The 11,591-nt window shown below is 44.7% G+C and overlaps 1 protein-coding gene across 1 annotated transcript; it reads left to right on the top strand.

Annotated features, from left to right (window-relative positions):
* Window positions 1-1,037: 1,037 nt before the first annotated feature.
* WFDC13 (WAP four-disulfide core domain 13) lies at window positions 1,038-4,154 on the top strand. The gene is made up of 3 exons (XM_037811578.1): window positions 1,038-1,122; window positions 3,079-3,229; window positions 3,886-4,154. Exons 1-3 carry the CDS (start codon window positions 1,038-1,040, stop codon window positions 3,899-3,901), a joined length of 252 nt encoding a protein of 83 aa, XP_037667506.1. The 3' UTR covers window positions 3,902-4,154.
* Window positions 4,155-11,591: the final 7,437 nt, after the last annotated feature.

Raw genomic sequence — 11,591 nt, 5'->3', positions numbered from 1 at the left:
GGCAAAAAAAAAAACAGTGCCCCATTCTCAGAATGTCCACCTCTACCCGTCTCCACAAGACAACACAGATTACAAAACAGCAAATTGCTCTGGTGTAGAGTAATCAGCTCACTCTGCTTTGCCCGGAAATTTCCTGGTTTTAGGCATTAAAAATCCTAGATCCAGGGAACTCCCTGAATCTCGGACTAAACAGGAAGGTGTTAGGGCCATTAAAATCACTAACCCATTGCTAGTATTTGGACTAGCCAGGCAGTGAGGTGTTCTGGGCTTTGACACTGACTCACTGTCCTATTTGGGCCAATTGTACCTACCTGTGAGCTTCAAAAGGGGCAGCCCAAAGCCATGGAGCCCCTCAGTGGCTGGGCTCTCTCTAGAATATGGCTTGACTGACCTCCAGTTTAGTGATTTTGTTTCTCCGTAAGGCTGTGCTCTACACCAGGCTTCATGGAGATTAGAGATGTGTGAGATAATCTCTGTGCCAGGAACTTGTTATGTATTTGCTACCTATGGGTACAGAGAAGCCAAAACAAATTATCGAGGGTCAGACATTAAGCGAGGTGCTGCGGGTAGAGTAGTTAATAAGGTAGAGGCACATATTGTTATCCTCAATTGACAGGTGGGAAATCCTGATCAGATAGGGGCCTTTACCTGCCAAGGTGAACAGCAGGTAAGCAATGGAAAGAAGTTCAAAATCCAGTACTTTAATTCTAAAACCCTCACCCTTTCTCCTGCACTATTTGCATCAAGACAGCAAATGGTGTAAAGTTTTGGGGTAAAAGCTTCTGTCTGCAACTGGGGAGGTAGGAGATTTGGGGAATGAAGTGGTGAGGATAGGAAAAAACTCTTGGGCCCAACAATGGGCATAGTTGGGAGGTGTCTGTGCTTCTGGCAGGCCCTGGTTGATTTTACGTCACAGTGAAATACCAGGCCCAGTCTTTCTGCATCTTTGCCCCCTCCCTCCCTCCTCGAGCAGTGCCTAATCAAACCCCTGGGCAGTCCTCTCCTCATGAGTACTCACCACCCATCCTGCTTGCTCCATGGAGCCTGTGCTTCTCCAGCTCCTGCTGCTGCTCTGCTTAGCACCACAGCTGGTGCTTGGGAGTCCCAAACGGCGCTTCCTGAGTAGGTGCTGAGTTGGGGCCCAAGGGAGGGAAGCCACACCTGGGGAGAAGAGAGGATCCAAGGGCTGACAGCCTGGTCACCCCTAGGGAAAAATACAGGGTCTATGCTTTATTGATAGGAAGAGCTAGGTGTGAATCCCTGCTCTGTGGCTTACGGTGTGACCTTGCTCTAATGTCTGAGGCTTAGATTTTTCACCTTCTATGGACATAATGGTATTGGGACAGTTGGGAAGAGAAACAGAGATCTCCAATATGGAGTTGGGAGCACTCTGAGTGGACCAGGGGAAATGCTCCCTAAATATTAACTGTGTAAATGTTACAGCCGCATCATGTAGCTTAGTGCTGCAGCTCCCGGATGGCTCGTGCTGCTTGGGCCACCATTTCAGGCATAAAAACCCCAAAGAAAATTAAGTTGGTAGAACTCAAGCTGGAATTGACATAACCGTGGCCTTGGAGATTTTTTGGGAAGAAAGGAAAAGAAATCTAGCTTTTTTCTCCCACATTTAAAAAACAGAGTTAACTCCATCTCAGCAGCCACCACTGCCCAGCTTGACTCAACAAGAGCATGGGGCCACATTGATGTTGGCCTTAGGCCAATACCAAGTGGGCAATGAATTATTATTCATTATACATGCATTCTTCTATTGGGGGAGCACCATTCAGAATATTGGGAGTTCAGGGGGAGGGTAAATTAAAGAGGTCATGTGTTTGGAGAGGCTTTCCTGATTCTAGAGTAGGCTTGCCATTTTGTAAGACTGAGGGGGGTTTGGGAGCTGGATGAGAATGGGGGTGCCTGAGGTATAAAGTTAATTGGATAATCAAAGACTAGGTTTTAAAGAGAGGCATGGGGGGGCTTTCTGAAAGATTTGTTAGTATTCTGAGTGGGATCGGACCACATACCCAGGAAAGGACATGAAACTTGAGACGGTTACTCCAGTCTCAATCTAATCTAGTTCAATTGGATCTAATCTGATATAATCTAATCTAAAGACCTGCACACTGTTCCATCAAGCCCCAAGTCCTTCAAGGTGGAGGCCATTCCAATTCCTTGCATGGACCCAGTGAGCTATGGGAGGCTGGGGAGGCCAGGAGAAGGGCTGGTCTCTGCCAAATTGCCTCAGCATCCTTCACTCTTTCTCTACTGCCATATTTTTGTTGCAATTATATTCCAACACCATTCTTCATTCATTCCTTTTTCATCAGCATAATATGCTACAGATTTCCTTCCAATTGCAATTACTTGCAGAGCAATAAATCAGAATGCTGACATCTATGACATATGCCCCAGAGAGAGGGCAAGTCACAAGGTACAAAAATTAAGGCCTGGCAGGGCTGGGGGTAACAGGCTAGCTAACAGGGCCCATCATCAATGCCTTCAAGCTTAAGAAAAGCCTGTGGGATGGGGCCTGGGACAAGATCTTCTGGTGGAGGGAGGTTGCTTTGACCTGGAACACTGGGAAGGAATAAGGTGCCAGCCGGAAGATGCCTAATCTTCCCTAGCATAGAGATTGGGGGCAGCTTGGCATTCCACTCATTCTTCCTATACATAAATAATCCATGTTAGGCCCACCCTAGGAGAAACTATATTGTTAGTGAAAGGCAATGTGACTTGTTCCAGACCACATCATGAGGCAGTGCTGAATCAACATACAAACTTTCTCTTGCCCACTGCATACAACATTCCCCTGAACTGGACCCAACAGGGCACTTAAGTCTGACCTGCAAGGATGGTGACTGTATAGCAGGTGCAGTGTTCACATTCTGTTTTGGCTCAGATATGCCCTGGTTTTCCTTTTTCAGAACTTAGAGGAAGAATCAGCTAAAGATTCTACCTCCCTGTGACCACACCAGGGAGGTCAGGGTAGCAGGTGTCCTTGCAACTCCCTTGGTTTTGGGGGTACTGAATGTCACCCCAGTCTGTTGTTTGGGCCCTTCTTTTGCCTGTTCTGTGTTCCAGAGTATATCTTGGAACCTCCACCCTGCAGATCGGCACCTGAAAGCTGCACCCAAATATGTACGATGCAGGAAGATTGCACAAAAGGTCTTCAGTGTTGTTCTGCTTTCTGTGGGATAGTCTGCTCAAGGAACAGAGCCCCAAAGAATAAGAGGTAAGGTGCTCCCCATGCCAGGCCCTGTCATTAGAGCTGCTGGGGGGGAGGGGGTTCCAACAGAAGAGTCTCTTACCAGCCACAGTGGTGGATTTCTTCTTTTTTGGTTGCCTTGTTCCCAACATTCTCCTTCTTTTTACCCAAGACATGTTCCATAAATGATCTACTTAGAAAAGGGCTCTTTCCTACTCCCTGAAAGACATAATTCTCCTCTCCTCATCAGCCACATTATGCATCTCTAACTCTGCCACTCTGAACACATCCACAAATGTCTCCATCCGTGAACCAGCCTTGTCTCAGAAACCTGCTTTTATCCCAGGTTGGAGCACTATATCTGGGTCTGCACTGCATCCAAAGCAAAATCTGTCCTCCGATTTAGGCTGCCCTCCCTTCACCAAACACCATTCTTTGGTCCCTCTGTTCTCGGGCTTTGAGTTTCCAGCCCAAGGCAAAGTTTGGTTAATCACCCAGACATTATTGCTGACCGGAATCAGCTGGATGGAACATCCTAGTGTTAGTATGCAGATGAGACACCAAGCTTCTAATCCCATCTTGCACTATATCTTTCTATGACCTTGAGTAAGACAATTCCCCTTGTTTTGCCTTTCTTTTTCTCACGAGTGAAATGGCAACTCTGTTTTTTCCTGCCTCACAAGAGTAAGGTCCAAATGAGGTCTCAGAAGACTCGCATGGTAGGAGAGTCAACCAGTGAGCTCCAGGAAGGAAGCCTGAGTGTCTTCTGTGTCTATTCCCTGCCCGAGGACAATCCATACGCAGAGACAGTTGCAGAGTGACTAAGGATGGGCTCTGAAGCTAAATACCTGGGCTCAAATCCAGGCTTTCCCACTTCCTACTTATGTGGCCTTGGAAAAGTAACTTAACCTCTCTCTGGACATCGGCTTCCTCATATGTAGGACCTGAATAATAGTGAGAATAAAGCTCGAAAAACATTGTGTGCCACATAATAATTGCTCAGTACCTTTTAGCTATTAGACAACCACTTCTCTCTCAAGAGTCTGGCCCTGGCACCTAACTCCACATCTTTCAAGACTCTACACTGGAATGCAGAATGCCTTCCCTATGGTGGAGGACTGAGCTTCGTGTTCTAGTTTTAATGGTGAACATTTCAAAAAGCGAAACTTAATTTTTAAGAATTACATCTTCACCAGATAACATTTCAAATATTTTCCTCTTGCTGGCAAAAGCACAGGGGCTCAGGAACCACAATTACTGGCCACTGAGGCATTCTGTGAAATTAGGGGTGTGTTCTTTCTTGCATGGGTTTCTCCAGGAAGGCTGGTTTTCCTCCAGCTGCTACAGGAGTGCAGATAATCACACAGGGTCAGAAGAGCCTTTCATGGACCACACTGTACCTCTCCGGGGCACCTTGCACAACCTGGGCAGGGTGCAGTCCAGAGTGAATTCTGGAACATGGAGTGACCTGGGGGGCAGATTCATGGCCCGACACAAACCCAGGACATTCAGGCCTGAGACTGCACCAGGGAACAGGCTCTTCCAGCCCCAGGGTGCCAGCACCCTGTGCAGGGAGCCCAATGGCGCCCTCAGTGCCCAGTGTGGTCTTGGGCAGCTCACTGTCCTTGCTAAGCCTCTTGCTCCTTCAAGTGAAGGATGAAGAGAACGTGTACACCTCAGGGCTTGTGAGGATTGCCTGATATTTTCACTGCCAAGTGCTCTGCTAACAGAGAGAGGTAGCCAGCAATCCCCTTATGACAGTGCTCTTTCAAGTACCAGTTTTATACTCATTAAAAAAGAAGGGAGAATCTTTATTACTTTACTGATGTTGAAAGAAAGTGAACAAAATGAAGCTCCCTGTAATGCTACTACTCACAATTTGGAGGAATTTGTTTCCAAATCATTGAAAAGAAATGAGGAGCTTGGATCTTCTAATAGTCTTTTGACATGACCAGGGCTTCCAAATTTGTATGGTGGTGCCTCTGTCCCTTTATTAACCCTGTACAGAGGAGTTGATTACGGTAGCAAGTGGAGGCCAGTGGAGCAATTTACATGTGCAAGTGCCAGGTCCACTGTGCTCAGGCCCTGGGCTCAGGGGTGAGCCAGCCATTCTTGCTTCCTCCTGCACCCTGGAGGTTACTGATTGCTCACGTCACATGCTGACTGCCCCTGAGATCATCAGCATTGCTGGGTGATCTGGGCACCACGCAGAGGGAAGACACTGAGACCTGAGTAAGATATGTCCCAAAACTCAGGTGTTAGATCCAGGTGAAGGGCTAACTAAAGGTGGCTATCACAGCTGAATAAGGTAACTTGTATTGCAGTTTCTGGGTTACATGACTGGGAGGAAATGAGCCTTAGTAAGTCCAAACATGCAGGACTTTACCCTGACAGGCAGGAAAACATTGCCATTAACTTGAGCTTGTCTTCTGTGGGAATGAGTGACACACAAAAGTCCACTCCCTATAAGGATTTTCCAACTGAAGGAACTAAGGATGATTCAGAAATAGGCCTGTGTTTTTAGGGTATTGGGTGAGTGTTGAAATTGGAAGACCCATAGGCATCACATGAAACGAAGATCGTGTCTAGAAAGATATACCAATGAAATAGTGATGCAGACAAAGATGTTCATACTATTTATGAATGCAAAATATTTAAAATAATGATAATGTTTACCAGTAAGAGACTACTTATATAAAATATGGTAGATCCATAGTATTAAAATTTGTGTGTGTGACAGACTGTGCAATGAGACTTTTTCAGTTGTCTCATAAATTTTAGCTGAGACTTCAAAGCTAAGAGAATCATTAATGAGTATCCATTCATTCTAAAGAGAACCATTAAACACATGTAGAGGAAGGACTTAAGAAATGACCAGAGTATCCAATGACCATCCACCATCTTCAGTCTGACAAAGAGAAGGTTAGAGTTTTTTTAGAGAGAGGAGGATTCATGGAGATATTTTTGAAAGGGAAGCTACAGTTGATGGAGTGCTGGGTTCCCTCCACCAAGCAGGGAAGGGGCTTTGAGAGAGTCAACTATTCACAGGGGAGTGGGATCTCCTGCCAGGAGGGATGGCTGACATTCCAGACCCCTGCTGATGCAGCTGTAGAAACCTGAGGCCCCTACCATGCTGCTGTCCAAGTAGAGTATGAGAGTGCTTGGAAGGGACAGAGACATGTCCCCTGAAGTTGGGAGGCATGGAGATTGCTTCCTAAATGGAGAGAAGCAAAGGGAGATGTCTTTCCTTCCAGAGTCTAAAAAGGGAAGGTTGCATGAGTCTTCATTGAGCCAAGGAAATATCAGAGAAGGTAGCCAGGGTTGAGACAACTAGAAAGGATTAGTAAGACTTCCGGGAAGACGGTGGAATGGAGGAGACAGAGTGGGCTTCTCCTCCGTGAAAGACACTAGAAAGGGGACGGAGGATGCCCAGGTCTGAGGCTTTGGGATGTGACTGGCCATAGGGGGACCCCTACAGTATGTGGTGGGCATGTAGAAAACAACAACAACAAAAAAACAAAAAACATGGGGAGACTGAGCTTCAAGGGATAGGGTGAGTTTGGCCGGGACCGCCTCTGGGGGCTGGCTGTGGTGAGAGAGCTGCTGGACAAGGGAGTGAGTAGTGGCTCTCCACTCCTGTGCACCCACCTTGACAGTTAGCTAGGGAGGTGATCCTCCACAGCCATATGGCCAGGAGCTCCTGTGAGGGAACCCAGGAGGCAGCATTTACTCTCCCCCCACAAAAATCTGGGGTGTACACTGGCAAGAAGCGGGGATAGGAAAGGGCACCATATGGAGGCATCAGGAGCCCCTCCCACACCCCTGAGTCTTGTGGCTCACTGCAGGCAGGGAGCGGGGCACATTTGCACTAGAGGGTGCCCTTGAGTGGACCCCCTGCCAAACTGCACAGGGCCCCCATCACAGCCCCAGGGCAGGCAGTCCCCAGCGCACGTGGAGAACGGGTGCACTGATTGGTTGCCCACCTGGTTTGGACCCTGCCCAGTGCACAGGAGAAGTTCAGGGAAGACCGACTTAAGAGTAAAAGGCGGCTCAAGAGTGCCACCTGCTGGTAGGATAGGGAAACTGATAAGAGACTGATATCCTGCACACGTAAAGAAATCCTACAACTCAACAATAATAGTACAAACAGCCAATTATAAAATGGGCAAAAGATATGAAGAGGCATTCTTCTGATGAGGAAATACAAATGGCTAAAAAACACATGAAAAATGTTCATCTTCACTAGTTATTAAGGAAATGCAAATCAAAACCACAATGAGATACGATCTCACACCAATAAGAATAGCCGCCGAGTAGGGGCAAGATGGCGGTATAGAGAGGAGTGGAAGCTAAGTAGTCCCCCTGGAACAACTACAAAAAACCAGAAACAACTAGTAAATAATTCAGAATAACTGCGGGGGGACAAACGAGACCATCCAGTCATCATACACCAACCTGAATTGGGAGGAATGCCCGAGAACACAGCATAAAATCTGTAAGTAAAACCTGTGGAACCAGGTTGGGAGACCCCCTCCCCCATAGCCCGAGCTGCGGAGCCTCGTGGTAACAGAGAGAAGCTCTCTCCCAGCAAGCGAATACAGCTCAGCTGAGCTCCAACTGGGGTTTTAAGTAGCGAGTGTGAACTGCTCACTACAGGTACGCAGCCCCAAAAAACAGACAGAGGCTTTGGGTGACGACTGACCTGGGAGAGCCGGAGGGTCGCCTTGGACTGGGTCTGAAGGGGACTATCTGTTTCTTTCTTGGCTCAGGGGAGAAAGCCCCAGTCATTTTCAGTTTCCAGGGCTGTGACTCCTGGAAGGTTGGATACAGCACAAGCAGAGAGAGAGAGACCACTGAAATGCTAATGACCTCCACCTGGGAGCTCTGTCTTCTCTAGGAGGAAAAGGGTGGGGCCCTTTCCATTCAGAACCAGACCCCAGAGCCTGGGGGAACACGGCCATACCTCCTCACACCAGTCAAGAATTATAGGCTAACAGGCATCACCTGCTGGGCAGAAAAGCACAGTGACCTGAGGCATCAAAGGGTGGAGCAATTTTCTAAGACACACCCACAGGGAAACCAGATACTGAATATTTCTTCCCTCTGGGACCTGAGCCTGTTCTGGTCTGGGAAAACCTGATTTGGATAACCAAGGAAACCATGCCTAGACAACAGAAAATTACAACCTACACTAAGAAAAACAAAGTTACGGCCCAGTCAAAGGAACAAACGTACACTTCAACTGAGATACAGGAATTTAAACAACTAATGCTAAATCAATTCAAAAAGTTTAGGGAAGATATCGCAAAAGAGATAGAGGCTGTAAAGGAAGCACTGGACATGTATACGGCAGAAATCAAAAGTTCAAAAAACCTACTAGTAGAATCTATGGAAATGAAAGGCACAACACAAGAGATGAAAGACACAATGGAAACATACAACAGCAGATCTCAAGAGGCAGAAGAAAACACACAGGAACTGGAAAACAAAACACCTGACAGCCTACACGAAAAGGAGCAGATGGAGAAAAGAATGAAAAAATATGAGCAACGTCTCCGGGAACTCAAGGATGAAACAAAGTACAATAATGTACGTATCATTGGTGTCCCAGAAGGAGAAGAGAAGGGAAAGGGGGCAGAAGCAATAATAGAGGAAATAATTAATGAAAATTTCCCATCTCTTATGAAAGATATAAAATTACAGATCCAAGAAGCGCAGCGTACTCCAAACAGAAGAGATATGAAGAGGCCTACACCAAGACACTTAATAATCAGATTATCAAATGTCAAAGACAAAGAGAGAATCCTGAAAGCAGCAAGAGAAAAGCAGTCCATTACATACAAAGGAAGCTTAATAAGACTATGTGCGGATCTCTCAACAGAAACCATGGAGGCAAGAAGGAAGTGGTGTGATATATTTAAGATACTGAAAGAGAAAAACCACCAACCAAGAATCCTGTATCCAGCAAAGCTGTCCTTCAAATATGAGGGAGAGCTCAAAATATTTTCTGACAAACAGACAATGAGAGACTTTGTGAACAAGACACCTGCCCTACAGGAAATACTAAAGGGAGCACTACAGGGTGATAGAAGACAGGAGTGTGTCGTTTGGAACACAATTTTGGGTGATGGTAGCACAACAATGTAAGTACACTGAACAAAGGTAACTATGAATACGGTTGAGAGAGAAAGATGGGGAGCATGTGAGACACCACAAGAAAGGAGGAAAGATAATGACTGGGACTGTATAACTTGGTGAAATCTAGAGTATTGAACAATTGTGATAAAATGTACAAATCTGTTCTTTTACGAGGGAGAACAAGCAAATGTCAACCTTGCAAGGTGTTAAAAATGGGGAGGCATTGGGGGAGGGATGCAATCAGCATAAACTAGAGACTGTAACTAATAGAATCATTGTATTATGCTTCCTTTAATGTAACAAAGGTGATATACCAAGGTGAACGCAGATAAGAGGGGGGATAGGGGAGGCATGTTAGACACTTGACATTGGTGGTATTGTCTGATTCTTTATTCTACTTTGATTTAAGGTTATTTTTCCTTTTGCTGCTTCCTAGCTGTCATTTTTTTTGTTTCCTCTTTCTTTTTGCCTCTCTACCTTCTTTGACTCTCCCTCCTGCCTTGTGGAAGAAATGTAGATGCTCTTGCTTAGTATGAGCAGAATGTTCAATTAGGATGAACTTAAATGTTTGGAAATGAACAGGGGTGTTGGTAGCAAGATGTGAGAATGACTAACAGCGCCGAATGGTGTGTGAATGAGGTGGAAAGGGGAAGCTCAGAGTCATATATGTCACCAGAAGGAAAGTTGGAGGTCAAAAGATGGAAATGTATAAAACTGAATCCTATGGTGGGCAATGTCCATGATCAACTGTACAAATACTAGAAATCACTTCATGAACCAGAACAAATGTATGACAATACAATTAGAAGTTAATAATAGAGGGGCATATAGGGAAGAACTATATACCTATTACAAACTATATACTACAGTTAGTAGTATTTCAACATTTTTTCATAAACAGTAACAAACGTACTATATCAATACTAGGAGTCAACAATTGAGGGGGGTTGGTTAGGGATAGGGGAGGTTTAGAGTTTCCTTTTCCTTTTTTCTTTTTTCATCTTTCACTTTATTTCTTGTCTGGAGTAATGAAAAGTTTCTAAAAATTGAACAAAAATTAAGTGTGATGGATGCACAGCTGTATGAGGGTACGCAGGGGCAAGTGATTGTAAACTTTGGCTCTTTGGATAATTGTATAGTATCTGAATAATCTCAATAAAAATGAAAAAAAAAAGAATAGCTGCCATTAAACTGGAAACAAGTGCTGGAGAGGATGTGGAGAAATTGGAACTCCTATCATTGCTAGTGGGAATGTATAATTGGTATAGTCACTGTGGAAGACAGTTGGCAGTTTCTCAGAAAACTAGATATTGAAATACCCTATGATCTGGCAATTCCATTTCTCAGTGTATACGCTGAAGATCTGAAAGCAAATTTTACCAAACTTTCACCAAAAAGAATTGATACCATTCATGCTTAAACTCTTTCAAAAAATTGAAGAAAAAGGAACACTACCTAAGTCAGTTTGTGAAGCTAATATCACTCTGATACCAAAACCAGATAAAGACATTACAAAATAGGATCTACAGACATTTGTACACCAACGTTCGTAGCAGCATTGTTCACAATTGCCAAGAGTTGGAAACAATCCAAGTGTCCTTCAAAAGACGAGTAGATAAACAAAATGTGGTATATACATATGACGGAATACTATGCAGCAGTAAGAAAGAACAAGGTCCTGAAACATATGACAATATGGATGAATCTTGAAAATACAATGCTGAGTGAAATAAGTCAGACACAAAAGGAGAGATATTGTATGTTACCACTACTGTGAACTCCCTGAACAATGTAAAATCAATGTCTCATAAGGTAGAATATTGGGGACCTAGTGATAGTCAGAAGCTAGTGCAGGGGGAATGATAATGTAATATGTTCAGATATTTTAATTAGGGTGAATTCAAGGTATGGGAATGGATAGGGGTGATGATTATTAGTTAATGGGATTATAAGTATCAGAGCTGCACTGAAGGCAAATAGGATTGAAAGGGGGTTGTTTAAAGGCATATATCCCATAGATCAGCACTACAAATATAGATAGGTTTTTGCATGATATATTTCTAGGGTATGACATTAGTACAGAGAGTGACAACAGAATGGTATATGGGAAAAATCCACCTAATGCATACTAGGGACTATTATTAATAGAAATACCTTACTACTACCACACATATACTAGGGACAAATAATTAAGGGCTGAAAAGAGCTATGGGGTGTTTTGGGTCATAAGAATTGTTTAAAATGGAGAGTG

The sequence above is a fragment of the Choloepus didactylus genome, chromosome 19, assembly GCF_015220235.1.
Source record: "Choloepus didactylus isolate mChoDid1 chromosome 19, mChoDid1.pri, whole genome shotgun sequence".
Classification (NCBI taxonomy): domain Eukaryota; kingdom Metazoa; phylum Chordata; class Mammalia; order Pilosa; family Megalonychidae; genus Choloepus; species Choloepus didactylus.
Note: the sequence above shows the minus strand (reverse complement) of the source record. Positions and strands in the feature narration are given on the sequence as shown.